The 22,035-nt window shown below is 38.1% G+C and overlaps 1 protein-coding gene across 1 annotated transcript in view; it reads left to right on the top strand.

The window, feature by feature from the left end:
- LOC140165133 (uncharacterized) overlaps positions 1–22,035 on the top strand; it is a 54,412-nt gene that overhangs the window by 981 nt on the left and 31,396 nt on the right. Inside the window, exons 2-10 of the mRNA XM_072188568.1 lie at positions 1,789–1,885; positions 2,620–2,763; positions 3,839–3,946; positions 5,133–5,267; positions 5,589–5,683; positions 7,259–7,328; positions 7,793–9,685; positions 11,026–11,136; positions 12,123–12,197. Of these exons, the coding sequence (XP_072044669.1) occupies positions 1,789–1,885; positions 2,620–2,763; positions 3,839–3,946; positions 5,133–5,267; positions 5,589–5,683; positions 7,259–7,328; positions 7,793–9,685; positions 11,026–11,136; positions 12,123–12,197 (2,728 nt within the window). The remainder of the gene's footprint in view (positions 1–1,788; positions 1,886–2,619; positions 2,764–3,838; positions 3,947–5,132; positions 5,268–5,588; positions 5,684–7,258; positions 7,329–7,792; positions 9,686–11,025; positions 11,137–12,122; positions 12,198–22,035) is intronic.

Below are 22,035 nucleotides of genomic sequence, written 5' to 3'. Positions count from 1 at the left end.
TGAAATTTAGATGAAAGTTATGAGTCAACTGTATCTTTTGAGTAAAATTTGCCTAATTTTGAACAGTCAAATTTTGATGAGGTGCAATTTCATTATTTTGATGCGATCACCCGTTGTGATCGGTTTTGTTTACTTCTGAACTTCCATTGCTTACACGGTGTCATGCTTCACGAATCCGACCAGATTTTGAATGCAATGGTCTCTAGCCTCTAATGTGAAGCTATCGGTGAGCAAATTTGTGGCTAGACTTCTCGAGCAACATGCACCAGGTCAGGTGTACTGAGTGTGAGGATCCTTACACTTGCATAAATTCTCAAACATTTACAAGCGCTTTGCTTACTAGTGGCACGTAATACACAAAGCACAACTAAGGCATACCTGCAAACTACTCCGATTTTCATGGAGTTACTCCGATTTCGAAGTTTTAAACCCCGAAAATCGGAGTACTCGATTTTCTGGAAAAAAAATTACAATTTTTTTTTTTTTTTTAAATTTTTATTTTATTTCTTTTCCAAAGTTTTCGGCAGCTTTGGAGAACCACTGGACCTATTCTGAAGTGCTAGGATCATTCACAGTTAATTTGAAAACAATTGCAAAAAAATTACAAAAAATTACAGTTTGTTATCCTTATATGCAAACCACTAACTAATGTTTACCTCTTCATCTTGCACACATTATAAATGCATGGAAAACCAATGCATGTATAATAATGTGATAGATGAAGAGGTAAACATTAGTTAGTGGTTTCCATATTAAAGATAACAAACTGTAATTTTTTTGTAATTTTTTTCCAATTTTTTTCAAATTAACTGTGAATGATCCTAGCACTTCAGAATACGTCTAGTGGTTCTCCCAAAGTCAAAAAAACATGTTTTTTTTAAATGTTTTTTATTTCTGAATTTATAACTTTGTATTGTAAATCATATCAGTGTCCTATCAGTCACGTAGGCCTTGTTATAAAGCCAAAAAATCGCTTCAAAGAATGATCGTTATGTACAAAAGTATAGGAAACTGCATTTTTAAAAGCACATTTTGTAGGTGAAGGAAGCATATTTTTCAAACTTGTAAAAACAGATCCCAGAATGTTTTTTCACATTTTTTCAAAGGTTGCAGTCATCAAATATGTGTTGAGATTGTTGCCAGATATGGAGTATAAATCCCTCCTCAAATGCAAACCTTCAGAATAGGTCTAGAGGTTCTTTAAAGTTGCCAAAAACTTTTGTATTGTGCATCATATCAATGTCCTATCAGTCATGTAGGCCTTGTTATAAAGCCAAAAAATCGCTTCAACGAATGATCGTGATGTACAAAAGTATAGGAAACTGCATTTTTAAAAGCACATTTTCTGTGTAAAGGAAGCATTTTTTTCAAACTTATAAAAACAGGTCCCAGAATGTTTTTTCACATTTTTTTCAAAGGTTGTAGTCATCAAATATGTGTTGAAATTGTTGCTAGATATGGAGTATAAATCCCTCCTCAAAATGTATAAAAGCCTTGGGCTTCATTTTCACCTTGTTCTTTAATGTTGTTTTTCTATAAAATGTGTCTTCTGTGAAGGGGCTTATAAGGGTTTTTACAGTGTAGAAACCCTCTAGCCTGGACCCCCCGCCGTCAGCGGCGATACTACGGGTGTTTCGTGCCCTACGTTCGCCATGTACTCTGTTTTCTAGGTTTTCAATGTTGGCAGGTATGCTAAGGGTGCTGTATTATAAACCCGATTATAAACTGAGTCATCATAAACAAATGACAACTGTCTTCTTAAAACTTGAAAACGTAATTTGCCTACAGGCCCAGTGACAGGACGTTTTTCATCTATGATCACTCTGTGGTACAACAAGAAGAAGATGATCCCAAAGATGCTATTATTTACTTCTATCCTCATTCGGTATGTATATTGCTTTTTGTTTTCTCCAGAAATTTCCTGGAAAGAAGCATATCCACCTCATGATTGCAAATTTTAGTTTTCTACTTCCTCTAGGACTTCTCTGGTACCTAAATTTAACTCAGTTTTGACCTACGTGTAACAGTTAAACAACAATACTGGTCAGGGACTTGTACTATGATACTATAATTTTTGGCAAGGTTCTTCAATCTTCAGTGGTCTGTTTATAGCATAAACACAGAAGTGGGGCTCTGATTGGCTAATTGAATCACATCCTCATCACATCGGCTCCTCATTCGCCGATCAAGCTGCATAGCGATGCATGACCTACATGTATGTGTCGTTCTAATCAGGAAGAGTAGTCGGATACCGAAGCACCTTGCCAAACACTATAACCCCTCCTTGGATTAACTCCCTCCATGCACTCCTACATTTGTATTTTGGAGTAAAATATGGGGACATGCTTTAATTAATACTAATACATACCAACAACATTATCAACAGCTCAATCAACTCTTTTAAGACCCAAGTTCTAGATCACATCCGGCAAAGAGCCCAAACTAGTCCATGACCATGTTACCCTCACTGTGGCTCCACATGGACTTAGGACCGTCGTCAGGTACCACGAAGAAAAAGATGTATACCCAAGTTGATGATACTACACATGTACATGTAGTAGTTTCAGTACAATTACCCAATGATTAATAAACTTCTTTTTAAAAAAAAATTATTTTCAGTTAAGCATTGATGGCAGATGTTTACTATGTGGTCAATTAATGGGGATGGTGAATCTAATGCAGACTATAGCAGGATCGTCGCCTCGGCTTTACCGACTCAAAAAACTCAAATTTGCCACCAAACATGAGGGAAACTTTACTTTGGTGAGTAATTGGAATGTTAGAAATTAATCAAAAGTGTGAATGGTGAATGCTGTAATTGATATTCACAGTTCACACATCAGTAAAGATTCGCCTAATGGCGCACTTGTGCTGCTTTGCCTTGGGACAAATTTCATGTACAAATAGAGAGCTCCTCCTCTGAAATCCCAACAAAATTAAGGTTCTGTGACCTTATTTGCAGGAGTGTGGGAATTTTACAGGAGGGCACTTTTAGATTGTCAAGGAAGCGCATAGCGCCATTAGGCGAACCTTTACAGTATATTTAGAGTTCCCATGAATTGTGATCTAATGAAGATTTTGCTTATACTGATCATGTTGATGTTGATCACCAAATTGTCTCAATCATCCCCCATTTCTCAACATCAAAACTGAGATTTTGGTATCAGAAGAAAGCTCATATGTTTCTCATTTTCTAAGTCAAATTCAATGCCCGAGATATGTTTTGCTTAGATGAAGTGAACAAGAACTTGGTAAAAGTGGTAACCACGCTGGAAGTATGTGCTTCGTATGCTCAGTGTATTGTGAGGTATCTTGTGACTCAAAAGTCACATAAAGCTTGTGGTCCTGGACACAGGAAGAGTCATCCCTAAGCATGTGAAGTGTCCGAGCTATTTGAAAAGAGAAGGGGACCAAACGCGGGTCTGATATCTGCACTCAATCCTAGGGTCCAGGATCGTACATACATGTGTTCATACTGTGCACATAAAACTTGTGCGATACTCAATACATTGAGGTACAACACATACACTACAAGATTCCAATTGGGTCCGCCTGAGCAGGTACAAATGTACACCATCGCCAAGCTGCTCGGCTGGTACTGTGCAGTACCAGGGCAGTACCACTGCTGGTGAGTCCTGTACAGTAACAGCATTGGTACTATGTAGGTACTTTACGTGTATCAGTCAGGTACTTTGGCAACAGTGTACATGTGTATGCGGCCAAGCAAAAAGAATCTTGTAGTGTATGGAAGGAAGAAAGATTCAATCTAATCACCACTGCCTGCATATATATAACCCTCATTGTCATGATCCTTCATTCATTGTTATCATGCTTCCAGGCATTGGCTTGCAAGCAGAGAACTCCAGATGATGCTGTGCAGGAGAAGTTAAACCACCTGTATGCAGTGTTTGCATTCTATCATGGCTCCATACAGAAGGTGCTCCAGGTAAGATGACATGAAGAATTCAGATGCAAAAAGCGATATATCCATTTTTCTCGATTTGATAACTCATCAAATATAAAGAAAATATGGCTGTTTTTGATCATAGTTTTAAAATAAAGTTTTACTATGTGCAGCAACTCCTTTACCCATGCTGAGAAAATGGAAAATTCCATTGTTCCATGTTGTTCCAGGTCAGGTCGTTGCTGGGCAGTTTGTATTGATGCTGGCATGGTCTGTGAACTAATGGGAGTCACCATTTCTTGAAGGTGTGGGATTGTGCGATCGTGTTTTGATTGTCATTGTTGATTGTCAATAAAACTAGCTCAGCATCAGGAATATTTAGGCCAAAAAAAAAAAGGTTTGTCTCAAAGCTCACGAGAAATTTAAAAACAAATGCGAAATGCGATTTTTTTCTTCTTTTATTCTCGACTTTTTTTCATGGTATTTTGAAAAAAAAAGTCTGATTTTCACCGATTTTTTTCTGAAAAAAACTAAAAAAAACATATTTATAAAAATAAAAAAAAATTCTGCATTTGTTTTTTGTCAAATCGTGGGATTTTACAAACGCGCGCGCAAGCTTTGAGACGAACCCTTTTTTTTTTTGCCTTATAGGGCAGATATTGGTGGGCATATTGCAAAAAAATGGTTTGTTTGTTTGTCTCTCCATGCGGAGACACATGTGGGTCGATAGGCCCAGGCTCATTCAGAATGCTGAAGCCAGACTAAAAGACTATGGTAAGAAAAGAGAGAAACAGATTTGAAGGTACAGGTAAAAAAAATTAAGTGAACAATTTCAATTTTACTGTCAGCTTAAGGGATGGGGTATGGACGTTTGGACAGTATTTTTTGTGGGACATGAAAGCACATCAGGCATATCGAATTGCATTCTGAATACGAAGAATGTCCTTCTGATATCAAATAATTTAGATTTTTTTGAAATTCGCAATGTAATACACATTTTATGGCAAATGATTAAAAATCAATATTTTTGATATTTAACAGTACTCGAAGTAAACTTTATAAATCTGATGATTTATATTTAAAGTGTATGTAGGTGGGATGAAAAGCTGACGATCAATTGAAAATCATAAAGATACCCATACTCTTTCGTTTTGTTATTGTTGAAATCATAGTTTTGTTTCTTTCAATTTTTATTACAACTATTTTTTCTCTTCTTCAATCATTTCAGGAATGTGGAAATCAAAGAGAAGATTTCTTGAAGCGAATGGATGCAATCTGGGATTGTTATTTACCATTCATCCGTCGCTATGGAAACACAGTGCCCGGCATGTTTGAACCCATTCCAAGAGTCAGACTTCCAAAGGTGACCCTTTGTTCTAAAATAATACATTTTGGGCAGAATGCAAGAATTTCATACTTGTAGTTGCTAGGTTAAAGGTGTATAGTTTCAATGTATGACACTCTTGCAATCGCTGACCAATTGTGGTTGACCCTTGAATAGATCTGAAATGTACAGTAAACACAGCAAACCAAGATGTATTTGACCCTCAAACACAAATCTGTGAAGTGATTTTTGCCCACAAACAAATATAATTGAGTACCCGTGCCCAAAGTACTGACCCTCCAACTGAAGTCATTGTCTTTTGCTGATTTAACAAGATGTTTTCTTTTCTTTCCTGTCCAGACTGGCAATCTAATTTTCCTACGGTGCTCACATATATTACAGTGGCTGAAGAGTAACTCACAGCTTCTAGGAGGCTGTATACTATACAAAAACAGGTAGGCATGTCAACATATTTGTTGCGGGAATAACATAGAAGTTGTTCACATAATACATTCAAATGGAGATTTCCACATATCTGATGGGACTGTAGTTTAATCGGTGCCAAATACTAAAGTTTGTTCGGCTTATATCAGGCAAAAATTATTCGGCTTTTGTTACTGTGTGCGTCAATAAAGTCCCACTCTCGCTTGAGTAAATTCACATTCACATGTGTCAGTCATGCATTACGCAGTGCACAACTAACGTAAGCACTGCGTCCAACTGAGTGCATGCCATTCTTTATTAATACATGGTGCTATGAGTCTTATTTTGCCTTATATAAACTGAACAAACTTTAGAATTGGTTCACATAATACATTCAAACCCTTTACCTTTGATAAAGATCCTGCTAGGTTCGAAAGCTCAGGCCCCTAAAAGCTTTAAAATGATACATTCAAGTAAGATTTCCACATCTAAATCTGACTATAGTTAATCAGTGCCAAATAGTAGAAGGGCTTGATAAGAGTGCGGATAGGGCTATTCCAGTTGGAATCCATACACCTCCTATCGAAGACATGATCTTGATCTCCCACACAGTGGATGTGGATTTCAATTGTAGTCACCCATTCAGGTAACCCAATTGAAATTCACACTCCCTTTGTGGAGGTTAAAGGGGATGTGTGGATTTAAGCTGGAATCGCCCATTGATAGTGTACAGCTTATATTTGCAGCATGACTGCAACAGGCATAGTGTTTTTATATGTATGACACGCTGCACTTTCCAAAAATGATGATGTAATCCTAGTTTACTTTTTGACCAAGAAATGAATGCCAAACAATTCCTGCCTATTTACTACTGATTAAACTATTAAACTGGTCATTATGTTGTGATCATTTTGTTCATGAATTTGACAGTTTTGTTGATTGGTTACTGTGCAGTTTCAGTGTTAAACCCAAAATATTTTCAGAGGCTTTTAAATACCTAGGTCTAAAATTGCAGCAAAAAAAGAACTAAGAACCACTTTTGAAATTTCCCAACAATACAGTAAAGTGGCATTTTCACACAGATGTAATACTCCCATTGTGTAGGCCAAAAAAAGGCTTGTCTCTCAAACACACACAAATAAGTATGTGAAAGCCATCCAAGCACCCAGCCCTCAGTGGCGAGCTGCCGGGGGGCAGGGGGCAATGCCCCCCTGGCAAAATTGCCTGTTTGGGCCCCCGCCCTAGCGCAAGGAAAAAAGAGGAAAAGGAGAGAGAGAGGAATAAAGGAGGAGAGAGGGAGAGGAGGGGAAAATGGTACTATATATATATCAACATGTGTTGCTTTTTAGGGCGCTAGCGCCTATAATCCTTTTTTTTTCTCGCTTCACTTTTTAAAACACCGGAAAAAAAATTGGGTCAACCTTTTCGGGCTGTTGAGGAAGGGGCGGCAAAATTTTTGTTTTTACAAAACATGTGAGAAACAAACCTTTCTTTTTAGGGGACTTAAAATGAAATAGCATAGAAGCATTGTTTATGCATTTAAAATATGTAGTTCCCTGTGTAGAAAGGCTAATTATTCATGATTCTTATTGTTTATATTTTGCTAGTGTGCTATGCAGTCAACTGACATCCCACCTTACATCTCATCTCTTGTTAATCAAACCAAACCAGAGTCATGTAAGTAATAACTTTTATGTAAATGACAATTTTTGTTTGCCTCAAATAATGACAAATATATGGCAGATAGTAGAATGTGCATTGGTCAAATGAGTTTGATTTTAGGTATCAATCAGAGCACAGAATGGTCTATCCCATCATGCTTTGCAGTATCATAATAGAACTGCCATAGAAAACGCACACAAAATCCCTCACTTTAACTTTCAATTACTCGCTTAAAACAGGGGTGCTAAGACTTTGTTTGAAAAAATATGACCCCTTAAGTATTTTGAAACTATCCATAGCTTTACTTATTGTTTTGTATACATTTGCAATGGAGCAAACAAGTACACTGCAATGCATGATGGGCTACTTGCTTCAGCTGCTGTGGGTATCAATATCACCAGTTTTAGAAAGTATTTTACGCCGAGAAGTAATATGCAGTTATTAACCTATAAATTGTTGATATTTTTCCTTGCATACAGCTGCCATCCAATATGGTCACAGTTGGTTACAGTTTACCGTATGGAGTTCGCTTAATGTCGGTCTACCTCACAGAAACAGAGCATCGGTTGTTTGTTAAACAAACTGACAAGTCATCAAAAAGAATTCCAACCAACAAGTTAAAGAAGAAGTCTGTGGATCAGTCCGAGGACACTACTTTTCAGAAAAACTGTCAAAGTTCGCCGGAAGTAGCAAATCCCACATGTGCAAAAGTAACTCATATTCCAAATGAAAATGAATCAAGTGCCATAAATCTTGCCCCTAATACATTAGATCCTAACAAATGTGTTGAAACATCTAAGAATATAGTAAGAAATGGTGCAGTGATTGCCCGAGATGTGAGAACTCAGGATGATTTTGAGGCATCACAGAATGAACAAACAAACAATGATGGCAGGATGAGGTATGATACATGTGAGCTTGCTGTTAATATAGGACAAAATGTGCTTGGAGGCGGTAGCAGAAGTAAACTTGACAACTCGGACACAAATGATGAGTCAATTACTAGGGATGAATTGACTGATGATCGGGGGTGTTCAATTTGTAATGTACTTACGAACTGTGAACATCAAAAACCAAATTGTGTGGAAGTCAGATTAGATAAGGTTGAAAAGCTTGAGGGTGACCAAGTTGAACATGGAGTCGATGTTAGCAAAGAGGTGAACAGTGAGAAAGATTTGGAGGTAGAAAGTGAAGAGGTTGATGGATGTCACAATACTCAAAATGACCAGAATGATACTGGTGTTACAAGTGAAGAACAAGTTATTGAAGACTCCACTCCAATTAGAGATGATGTTACCAACAATCCTGTTGCTAACCATGATGATGTTGCCCAATCATCACATGATGACAAGATATGTCATGATGATGATGATATATCTGGTCATGTTGATAAATTTCCTCATAGTGTAGAAGAGTCACATGGTAGTGAGTCGAGTCATGTTGAGTCATCTCATGATGTTAGTGAGTCATGTCATGATGATAATGATGAGTCATGTCTTAATGGTAACCATGACAATGGTGCTAACAATTCATGTAAAGATGCTAACTGTAGTGATGACCTCAAATCGGATCAAGATGATCAAGACAATTCTACAGAATTACATAATAATAGCGATACTCCACATGATGCACATGTTACAGAACATAATGATACAAAAGTTGCAGATGCAAATATGGCGGAACTTATTGAGAATGCATCTGAACAGATTCAAGAACTTGAACTCAATGATATCAAATCAATCATTCAAAGTGAGAATGAGGACTTACCTCTTAAGACTGACCATGAAATGGCTATTTCCATGCCAAATGGTATTGATACCAACACAGAAGAAGTAGATAATACAGTGTCAAGCGAAGACTCATCTATAAAGGACAAAGCATTGGTTGAGTTTGATTTGAGCACTAGTGGAGAGGTTAATAGTACAGGTTCAACGGATGAGACCTTGCCAGTTCAAATTGATGTGCAAGAGGGTGATACTGGGACCAGTTTAGAATCTGCAAGTGAAAAGTCATCCGCTCAAATTGGTCCAAGTGAAGACTCATCTGTAAAGGACAAATCACCAGTTGAGTTCGATTTGAGCACTAGTGGGGAGGTGACTAGTGCAAGTTCAACGGGTGAGACATTGCTGGTTCAAATTGATGCACATGAGAGTGATGGTAGGACTAGTTTAGAACTGACAAGTGAGCCATCAGCTCAAAATGGGCAATATAGTGATTCCGAGACCAATGTCACAAGGCTTCCCATGGATGGTGAAGGAGATCACAAGTTCGCCAGTCCAGAACAGTTAAGTCCTATGAAGAGAGTTGACGAGAAAGGTGATGCCAAGTCATTTGGGCATGGAAGAAGGATAGGAAATGCTGCCGTAAACCAAGTAAGCATGAAATAATTAATCTTGTGAACTATATATCATTTTTGTTTTTCATCACTATTTTTATAAAGTTATTCACAATAACTTCAAAGTTATAATAAGTACAATGTTGATTCAAGTTGACGCAAAAAATACACTGTGAAAATGGACAACTTCTGACAACATTACTGACTTTTAGGGGTGAAATCTGTATGCGTTCTTACAAGAATAAGTCAATAATGTTGTCAGAAGCCATCCATTTTCACAGTGTCAGACCTTACCTTACATACCTTACCTATCCTATTCGGCACCTGTGGCCCATAAGGCTGCAAGTCTCCTCCAGCTGTCCCTGTCTCTAGCAATGGGTTTGGCTTCATTCCATGACCTCCACCCCAGTTTCTTCCTTTCATTTTCCACTGTCCGCTTCCACGTTGTTTTAGGGCGACCAACTTGTCTTCTGCCTTCGGGAGCCCAGGAAAGTGCTGTCATGCAGTGGATATTGTCATCAATCCTGAGCACATGGCCAATCCATTTCAGCCTCCTTCTTTACTTATTCTGTTCATTTTGGTTTTCTTTAGTAATTCATCGTTTGATATGACATATGGCCATCTAATCTTCAATATTTTTCAAGACATTTGAATTGGAAAGTGTCCAACTTCCTGTTATGGCTATCATTAATTTTTACAGCCGTATAATAATACTGACATTACCAAAGATTGAAACAGCTTCAGTTTGGTTCCCAATGTGAGGTTGCTTGCATTCCAAATTTATGTCTGACCAATCTTGTAATACATTTTTCTGATCTGTCTCCTCAACACCACTGTGTTTGGTGGAAGTGTAATCAAATGTGACACGATCAAGGGAAATGATTCGGATGTCGTTAATATTGATTTTGAGATATTGGCAAAGAAAGTGTTAAAATTCTTTTGTTTTATATTGTTCTCAGCGTTTGATAAATTAATGTAACTTTGCAAAGAAATATCGTATCAACATGGGGTTTTCAGTTTCAGAAAGCTCTAAATGTCCTCTTTAGAAACATATGTAAAACTCATTTTCGACCAGGGTCGACATGTGACTCATTCCCCTTGATCATGTCACAAATGAGGTTGTTACAATTTTTTCACGACTGATTTCTTTGCATCAGAGTTTCTGAAAGCTTTTATCAGAAGTATATTGCAGTACCACAGAAACACTTGTTCTTTTTGATACCTAACTGTTCTCTTTTTGATTTATGCATCTGGCTTTTCATTGTTTTAAATGTTGATTTAAAGATTGATTTATATGCATCTGACTTTTCATTGTTTAATTGTGTATTGATGTAAAAAACTTTTCTTATTTTGTTGCTTGTTTGCTTTTGTTTTCAGGTGTCTGGTATGGTCAATGTCAGTCTGTATGTGCAGGCTCACTCAGACATGGTATTAGTATTCTTAGCTGAAAACTCATTTGTACAAGACAAGTCAGCCTTGTATAATGTGGTAAGCTTTTCTCCTTTTCTAAGACCCAATCCACACTAGTATATTTTCGTCATTGTGTCGTAATTACCCGATTATGACATGATTATGATACATGAATGATGAGAGCATCCACATGGCCAGCACCTCGTCATCGTGTCGTAATAAATTCACACTACAGTAGTTACGAAGCTCATTGAGTAAACATAAATTATACAAATACAAATTGCGTACACACGGGTAATTTTCATTGGCAATTACGACACGATCATGATAGAAACCGGCCCAATGATGGAAATTTTCATCATGACACGATTGTAGTATACCGATGACATTGAGCTATGATCCTAAACAGCATATTCTGGGGTTGCAAATTTCACCCCTTATTAACTACCATAGCAATAGATGAATAAAATTTTCGAATAGATCGCCCTGCACTACAATGTTCATGCAGAAGGGGCCTACTTATGTATTGAACCATAGATGTCAAAGTAATGCTGATCACTCGCACCTGTAAGATAAGTGTCTTTGAAAAGAATGGTATTGTATTCAATCTATGATTGCAGACATACACAGGTGATGAGTGCCACCTGCTTGTAGTGTAGGGTGATCTATTCAAAAATTGTATTCATCTATTGCTATGGTAGTTAATCCAATTATTACATCACTTCGACGTCGAATAGAGTGACCTGTTGTCAGTGTAGGGTGCACACTTGTAAATAGCTCTCCATAGACATACTGATAAAACCCTGTTTTTCAAACTTCATTTTTTTTTATCTGTTGAGTTTCTCAGTAGTTGAGAAGTAGCCTTTTCTTGGAGTTCAAGGTCAGATTGAGCTATTCCAATTGAAATGCATAAAAACCAAATTCTACCAGTACCTGTGTGGGTAGCCACAAAGTAGCTGGGCAGCAGCAATAGGAATCTTGTAGTGTAGGGTGGTGAATAATTTTAAATGCATAACCTATTTGTCGTAAATAAATATAACAAACTTTTTTTTCTTCCCTGATAGTGGCGATCTGTGTTAACAGAACTGGGAGAGCTGGAACCAATATTGAAACAATGTGCCTATCATAGTACTTCAATGGTAAGATGCAATCACAGACTAATACAGACTATTTTCCAACAGTCAAAGTCCCTGTGCATTGTATGCTGTGAATTCTCGCATATTCATGAGGGCAGATCGTTTGATTGTGCTGTGTCTAACAATCACACCAGTGTTGCATGTCTTCATGTATGCAATAGACCGTAAAAATATGTTGTACATGCATAGCAGTTTTGCCTGACGCATTTTATGGAACTAATGGCCCTCATTATCTGATAATGCTGAGACTTTTGACTGGTTGGAGTTTGTATCTCTTTAGTCCATAGACATGCGCGTATCCAGGAGGCCACACCCCCGGGGGGCTGAGTTAGCATTTAGCCGCCCTGGAGCGAGGTTGGAGAATGACGCCCCTGCCCTCCCCACCCTATCACACCCCCCTCCCCCCCCCCCCATTGTACTTCTTTACCCCCACACACAACGTTTTACAGAAAAAGTTTAAATGTCGGGTTATATAAAAGTTATAACGTATTAATATCATTCATAAAACATTTTTGAAAACGTGATGCAAAATAGAATGTTATTTAGCCGCTGACAAAATATTTTGCAAAAATGTTTCCCCAAATAGTTAACAATAACGTTTTAAAAACATATTGATGATCTTTATATAATGAACCCGACATTTAAATGTTTTTAAACATATTGAGTAAACGTTTAAAGAACATGTGTTTTTGCTGGGTATATATCATAAACATACTCCAGGAAGAATAGGCCAAATTCACTCAGGTTATCATTAATATCAATGTTTTTTCTTTAATCGTCATGGCACAAGATTCACAAGAATACATTCAATATGCATTAATAGCGAAATAGAAAATGAAATTATTCGCTTGTAGAAACTCACTATAACAAAATAATAATTGTTATCTCGTGATATATCGGCAAACAACATACGAATGATGTGTCTAAAACGATTCATTTTCATTCATAAACAAATCAACAAGAAGTCACTTCTGGATGTAATTTACATAGCCCTACTTGTCATGGCCATTTCATATTTCACAACTTGTGCATTCGCCTGCACGCTGCGTCAGGCGCTCACAAAACCTCAACCCGCTCTTTGAATTTTAGAAGTATTGTTTTTTTTAAGACTATGGTCGTGTATCTATCGACTGATCAGCTGATACATGATATGATACTAGAGATAGCGTTAATTTAAGTCTTAATGGAACGAGTTTTTCCCCACAAAAATAAAGCGCTCTCGTGTTTTATCAGGCGATAGATACATGACTGGGTATCAAAACAATCCTTAAAGTCTCATTCAGGTTATAACAAAGTAAAGTTTGGAAGAAAGTTTAATTGTTAAGAAATCCAATGCCTTTCCAGTGCACGGGAAGCCGTTGTTTTTTTTATATAGGTTTATATAGGCCTATTACAGAGATGCAGAAACTCAAATGGTGCCAAAATTCAACCCATACTGTAAATTACAATTATATGACATATTTCCGGCAAATATGATTTGTTTATTAAAAGAGAAATCTTCAATTTGGTGGCCCTCAAATAATTGGACATTTTGGGGCCCTGGCCCAATGGTAAATTTGGCCTTGACTGCTCGTTGTGTCTGACTCGCATATCGCGAAAAGTTCTCTATTGCCTATATGAAATGGCCACTGAGGATTTTATTGTGGCATATTCACGGTGGCTGAATATCAATTTCGGCCAGTTGTGTATAACAGTTCACACGCAGCGTTGCGTGTATTTGCTTTTGCGCGAAAGTCATCATTCTTCACTTTAAAAAATACCCGGTAACCGGCGCAAAGCAAAGTTTACGTTTAAAACAGCAAATTTCTCTGTGTAATTTATGGTGTCAATAATTGAATCATTCAAGTTTGTAGAATTTGCATCGCTTGAATTGGTAGTCCTTGGATGCAACAGGATGCCGATCATATAGTAGCACGTGTATAGCTTGAGACTTCCAGACGCTTTAGATTATCTGGAATCGTGCAACCTGAATTGGAGCAATTTTGAAATCCATGTCACAGCTCACTTTCTGGGCTTGTTCATGTTGTTGGTGCTCCGGTACAGGAGAGAAGATAGTTACTGCACGGGGACTACGGAAAGGTGTCACACAGGGCAAAAGTGACCCAGGATGTTTTCCGAACATTACTTCAGGTTTGACACTTGCCGCGAATCTCATGAATGTTTTTTAAGCAAAGAAATCGGTCAAAGCTGTAGAATATATATCTTCATGATATTGTCCAACAATCGAAACAAGTAAATTTTAAAGTTTTTTAAGACAAATGTCACGCCTGTATGAATCAAAGCAAGTCTGAGATTTTTGCTGTGAAATTAATTTTCTAGGTCAAATAAAAAACAATAATTATATTTTTGTCCAACACAATGTCAGATTAGGCATAATATTGCTTTCCTGGTGGGGGAGGGGGTGAGGTTGTAAAATAAAAAATTCTATGGCAAAGACGAAAACAATTAAAATGTAGATATTTATATAGCGCTTTATGCCGTAAACAGCCTCAAAGCGCTTTACATTTATTCCGCCGTTATTAGAATATGTCGGAACCACGTTTGCAGCCTACAAGTGGCGCAGGGTCCATCAGTACAACGACTGTGACTACCCCTAACAGCTTCCCATTGCACCTGGGTGGGGTGAGGCAAGCGAGGCAAAGCGCCTTGCCCAAGGCGCAACACGGTGGTGGGACGGGGAATCGAACCCACGCATGTCGAGCAAGCTCTCAGATTATGAGTCCAAGGCCGTTTTAAACCACTGAGCCACCGTGCCAAAATTTCCAGTTTTGACCCAGTATTGGCCGGATATAATACATATACCGGAGACCGGGGCAAAGTAGACCATGGGATAAAGCGAAACACCCCCATTAACTTCTTTATATGCTGCCCTCAATCTCCAAGCTCATGTATTTAGAACACGGCATGAAACCAGCATTGTTTGTGATAGGGGGCAATCCCCTCCACGCTTAACTCTACCCCGGCCCAATGAACCTGTTCCAAGTTCACACCATTTGATAAAGCTACATTTTTGATCAACTTCATTAATGTCATTTGTTAGTTGTAGTCCTAAGGTAAGATTATAAAAACTTATTAAAAGTTTTGCCTTGCCTTGCTTCGTAATCCTGTCTGGGCTAGACAAAAAAATGTTGGTCCACTTTACCACGGTCTCCCCTACCGGTTTGCAAAACAACGCCCTTGTTGGTTTGTGTTTTACACTATTTTGGCCCATGATCGGGGTGAATTTTGGTGGAAGACGGACTCCATGCCCATTTTTTCCTTTGCCTTCCCGATTTTCTCTTTCATTTTTTGTCAGAGTGGCGATTTTCTCTTTCATTTTTCCTTCCCCTCCCCCAATGGCTACGCTACTGCGAGTTAATGACGTAGAAACTGATGCAGTTGCATCCGCCGTGGTCTGGCATTCGCAAACCGGTCCACGGCAACGTCGAGGTCAATTGATATTTCCCTGTGGACATACAGCAATGCAAGGCCATTCAGCCTCTCGTCCCCCATGGTGGTCCTGTTGAATGTCTTCAGGCGACGGAGAGCACTGAATGACCTTTCACAGCTACAACTTGTTACAGGTAATGTCGCGGCCAGTGTCAAGACTGAAGTAATGTTCGGGAAATCATCCATATTGACTTCCTCTAATGCTATTGTGTCAGCAACTGTAGTGGGGACATTGCCAGCCCAGTTTTTCCACAGCACCTAAAAGGAAAGATTATACAGTCAGAGAATAGTGTGCTCCCAGATGTGAAAATATAATTGCCTACTCATCAATCATGATTATGATATTTACCGAATTCCATTATGTAAATACTGAATTCAGGACTGAAAAATCCTAACAGGTCATTCAAAATGTTATGCAACAAATACTCACATCCCACATATGTAGCTCGGCCTCCAACGTTCGTGGCGATGGAAGGTCGTCTTGAAAATATTGGATATCTTCTGGTGTTGCCCTAGTCTTCAAAAAGTAGCTGGGAACTAGCCGGAAAGCCAACAGAGCTTGTTCTTGTAGCGGTGAAAATCTGGTAAGAGGTATTAAAAAGAGAGTGTTTCGGAATCACTGTATAAAAATATCGATACTAATAAGCCAGTGGCGTAGCCAGGTGTTCGGAACATGCTGGAGTAAATTTGCGAATGTATGAACACAGAATGTTATTACTGTGATCAATACACATTGCGTGCATCGGGACACATTGTATGCCAATATAACCATGGTACATAATATTCTGGGGGATACTGGTCCCATGCCCTTTGACTATGCCACTGTATAAGCCAAGATATGAATACGTCAAACCTAGTTAATGAACAAGTTGAAAATTTGAAAAATTACAAAAAAATGTGATTGTTGAAAGGTGTAAGAATACAATGGGTTAGAATTACCAAATGCGATAATAACAACAACAAGGTTATTTCAAGGTTAATAGCAACAAACGAAATATTGGAGCTGAACTAATCATGCTTAAAACAACCGTTCTTAATAAGGTTAAAATATATAATTTCAACACATCAAGAAACGTAAAGTCTTAAAAGCAAGCATAAAGTTATTAAGTTTAGTATACATATAACATTAATGTAAAACTTTATAGCAAGTAATTTCTTTAATAAAAAGTTATAAAAATAAATACGATGGATGATGTTTTAACATGGTAATATTCAATAGGATACTTAGTCATCGTTGGCACACAATCATTAACAGGTATGTTTTGTCTAACACTTCAGCTTTAATTTTTGAAAGAGAAACTGAAGAATATACAATTTATAATCCAGTTCTGTAGTAATTGTGAGCGATCGTAAGCAACACTTGCATGCACCTGATGATTACGGTCGTTCTGAATGTACAACGCACTCAGGCCAGCATTTGTGATTGCAACGCAGCGCGTGCCAAACCTCATGAGGTACCGTAAAATCTAAAACTATATACAACCTGAAAGAAGAAACAACAATAGTTAATAGAATGGCATTCCCAAAAGCATACATCATGCAATTAGTATAACAGCGAAACACGAAGTGTCCAAAGTAGAAGCTAGTAGTAGACCTAATAACATTGCTACCTCTCATCCATTTCCATCAGTACATGATCCAAGAACTGAATCAACACTGTTTTTTTGTAGTAGTCCTTGGGATCTCTACTTTCTGGGTTGTCACGCCGGGTTTGGCGATTGGAAAGCCGTGGCATGCGTTCCTCTACGCCAACGCTGGCTGCAATTGCCACGGCTTCCCTATACCATTCCTCGTGGGTCTTGTCCATGTTGTCTCGCACCTTTAGGATTTGAAATCAGTTATAAGACCAATAAACATACAAAGCTGTAAATTAACGTTCTACGTTTTATTATTATAATATTCTTCTGACAAAACCGACGACTAACCTCCACAGAATCTACTGATATTCTAACATTTTAAAGATTGATAAACATGTATACACAGTTTGTGGGTTAATAACGATATTTGAATTCACTGGAAATGAACAATAAAGAAAATTCTGTATCATACATACCTCCTGAAGGGAACGTTTTACTAGTGACACCTGCTTCATGGCACTTGTTACATCAAGTGAGGCCTTCTGAAGCCCTACGCTCAAAGGTTTTAAATAGGCCATCACTTTGCTGGTGAGAACAAGTGTGACAATGTGACCAAAAGATGTTGATCCGTGTAACAATGCGTCTGCTTCTGATCTTGCCTCTCTATTGAATGTACTCGACTGCGATATATCTGTGAGACTTTTTACAACCTACAAAAGAAAAAAAGATTATCCGTAATCCATAAATCATATCACACCCAAATATAAGATTTTGAAATTATTTTGTGCATTGCTACCTTGCTATTCCACCAAAATAACAATGCAATTAAGTGTTATTCGAAAATTGATGTGAACCAGACCATAAATCACAAACGTATGAAACAAAAGAAAATAAATGTTCTTACATTCGGAAACAAATCTAGATGCGTTACAAATGCATCATGACGCTCAACCCAACGAGTCCGACACATCAGTTTAAGCTTCTCCCTTTTCTTCCTTTGTGTCTTGTTGTGTTGATCTTCATCACTCTGCACGTTCATATCCGGATCAAGATTCACATCATCATGTCCTACTTCCATTTCCTCGTCACCTACTTCCATTTCTTCATCACGCTGATCATCACCTTGGTCATCGAGCTCATCATCTCCTTCTTCATCACCCTGATCATCTCCTTCACCTGATTCTGATTGTTCATCTGATAATTCTTCTCTGCTGTTTATTTTATCAGTCAGATTCTTCTGATTGCCCGGTGAATTATAGTAAAACTTTGCTATCTGAAATGAAACGGTAACAATTAAAAATACCATGATTGATATACGATAGCAAAATTCAAAAGGAAGACAATAAAGTTTTTTTTAATGTTTACCCCTAACTCTAAGTAACGGTCCTTTCTGGTGAACGGGGAGGAATAAGGAAGGAGAAAGAGAAAAGATTAAACAAGAAGTTGTTTGTTTTGGTCGGGATTCGAACCCGAGACCTCATGCATCGGCGATGGGTAGCCACGCTTTGATTCACTGGCCAGGCCGACGAATTATCCTTTACTTTGACCAGCTCGTAATAATAGGTGAGATTCGTAACGTTATAATATCGTGTAATGATTTAGAATGACATTCACACCGTTTGTGCGCAGGACCTACAATGTGCGCTTTTGTGTAGTGACCTTTTCGGTGAATCCCATAAATGACGAAATCTCAGGTGTACTCGCAAAGGCTTATGAGATTTACCGGAATGTGAATTTACAAACAGATTGGAATTTACCATACATGTGCCCTCTAAGCGTACTCTAATTCAGCTGACGCCTGTACAGCGTTCAGACCTGGCGACATCGCTCATTTTACGCGCGAAGTTCCTATTGAGCACGCTAGCGCTATTTCACGCAGTACCTGACTTAGCGTCGATCCCCATAGGCAACATGCCGTGATTCAGCGTATGATTTACGCAATCGTAAGCTTGTGCTTAATTAACACGCGTAGTAAAAAAATGGATAATTCCCGCCTATTATGAGCTGATAGGCTGATTGCGTGATCGCATCAACTGCGATCCATGAATGCGATGCATGAATGCGCAGATTGGTAGTTGATAAGGAAAAACAAGCAAGTATGCCATACCTTGTCTGCCATTGTCATCATGTTCGCGATCTGCAACACTTTTCCTGATGCCACAATAACCAGATTTAAGCGATGACTTGCACACCAGATATATATGCATTTGGGGAATCTGTACTGAAGGCGAGGTCCACATCCTTTCACAGCCCCTCTCATATTCCCTGTCGAATAGAAATTATGACCATAAATTATTACAGATTATTGTAAGTTTTGTACACATGTGACTGTTTCAGCATGACGTTTTCAAACCCGAAGCAACGTAAGAAAATGGTATTGTTAAGAATGTTACATCATATTTTGTGTTATTATTTGATGAAATACATTCACAAAATGTGAGAGAAAGTACAAACGGTGTTCACCAATGGAATTAAAAATATCATCATTGTTTATACCCTATGGACTCTTAATAAAACCATAGTTCAGGTAATATAGTCCATCATATTTTAGGTGGAAAGACACATCTTTTATTCGATCCTTTTCATTTCGATTGAATAGGCCTAAATAGACGACATTAATGTTTAAAAATACCTGCGCCATCAGCACAGAATCCCCTTGCATTCTCCATATCTAGTCCACACCTGGTTATTTCAGCTACAACGATGTTTGACAATGCTTCTCCTGTCGTTTTTCCAGTCACATTTAAGTATGTGATGAACTCCTCCCGGATAGTGACTACATTGATGAAAAAGAAATAATAAGATTATAGAGTCTCCTAAATTGCAGATGAGTTGTTTTATTGATACAACATAATGCTGGTTTTTCTGCCGATTGCCGCTGAGCGGCGTGATGCTTCATCATGCCGCTTGTATTTGTTTGCAAGCGGAGCGGCACATCATTGAACGGCAGCGGCATGACTATGAAAGCCGCTCTGCACAAATCCAAAATCGTATTTTGTTCTCAAACATCGGAGCGGCACCGCTCCGACTTGATTTGAATTCAACTCCTATAGCGGTGCTGCCGCCGCGGCAAGCGGTGGAGTGATCGATATATCGGCTTGCCGCTGGTCACCGCTAGCGTTTCTGGTGCGACTGCGCAATGAAGCAAAATCATCTTTTTCATCACATTTATTGAAACTTACACTTTGCGTCAACAAAGCGTAGCACAAGGGCTAGCTGCTCACTCCTGCTTAGGTCGGCAACTTCATCAATAATTATTGAAAAGTATTTTGCCTCTCGTATCTCCTCCAAAATAGACGACTGTACTAAATCTCCAACAATAGTGATCATTTCATTCTGTATTCCACTTGAGATATATGCTGGGGATTTTGTATAATTATTCAGGTGGTCCTTTAGTACTTCATCTCCTCCTATAATAGAAACATACGTAAAAATGATTCAACGTGAATTCAGTTTAAATTCATATTTAAAAATAATGATATCAATTTAAAGGAGTATTTCGTGAGCCTAGCATCCTCTTTTTATTACATTTTCAGTAGATATCCACGAAAAAAGCTTATTCCCAAAATTTCACTTGATTCCGAGTTTACGTTTGTGAGTTATGCATGATTAGGCCTATGTGTATTACACTGTCCCATAGACAATGTATTGTAATTTCGTTCTGGTATACCAGAACGAAATTCAAATTTCCCGATATTTTTGTTAAACGAGTTAATCTGCAAGAAATATTTGGTACATAAACATTATGTGGCCAGAGGTTTCCAGTGGTATAAAAATCTCAACTTTTTTTAAAAAGAAAAGTGGGGGGATGACTGAGGCTGTGGATCACGAAATGCCCTTTTAAAGGATCGGATCATAAAAATAGCAACGTTTACACGGTATTTTTTGTGGGACATGAGAGCACATTAGACATATTGAATTGCATTGAAATACGAGGGTTTTTGAAATTTTAATTTTACTTCGAGGACTCACTGTTAAATATCAAACATATCAATTTTTATTAATTTGCCATAAAATTTGTATTACATCGCGAATTTCAAAAAATCTAAATTAGTTGATATCATTAGCGCAATCTTCGTATTCAGAATGCAATCCTAATTATTTGATATCATTAGGGCAATCTTCGTATTCAGAATGCAATCCGATATGTCTGATGTGCTCTCATGTCCGGCAAAATATTGGTATCTATACTGATCAGTTTATACTCTCATTTCAAGATAATGTAGTTTCATTCTGTGCTTGTATAAAGCACTTATTTATTTCTAAAATGATTAATCCCAACTTCACAAAAATCACAAAAACGAGCGCTAGTCGCCCATAGGTGCGCCCGGCTGTATGTATGCCATTCTGTATCAAAACGATGTTATGAGTCCCGGCTATTACGAACTGATCAGAGAATAAAATGCATTTACCTCTTGCACGAAGGTGTAAAATTTCATAGAAATTCCCATAGTTGTTTTTGGGATCAGCCTGATCGACGTTGCTGTCTCGGTGTCCTCGAAACGCCAAACCTTGGCGAGCTAGTGTTACCACTACATCAAAAATTGATCTCAATACTTGTCTATTGCGCAGCACTGTTTCCGAAATGATCTGGTTACACTGGTCTTCTACTGTAAGTTGTCTCCCCTTCATGATTGACACAAAACTGGACCAGTATTCATAGCTACGTTTGTGGGCATCGAAACCTATAAGAGAAGCATAAATAATCAGTACAAGAACCTATTTCAATGGTATAGACCTAATTGCTATCCCCCGATCACTCGCGCCTCTTGCGGTAATTTAATTTAAATTTCAAATTGAAACTACCATTAATTAATACTTAAAGGAGTATTTCG

Source organism: Amphiura filiformis, chromosome 11, assembly GCF_039555335.1.
Source record: "Amphiura filiformis chromosome 11, Afil_fr2py, whole genome shotgun sequence".
NCBI lineage: Eukaryota > Metazoa > Echinodermata > Ophiuroidea > Amphilepidida > Amphiuridae > Amphiura > Amphiura filiformis.
The sequence above is the reverse complement of the archived record's forward strand: the minus strand, read 5'-3'. Positions and strand labels throughout refer to the sequence as shown.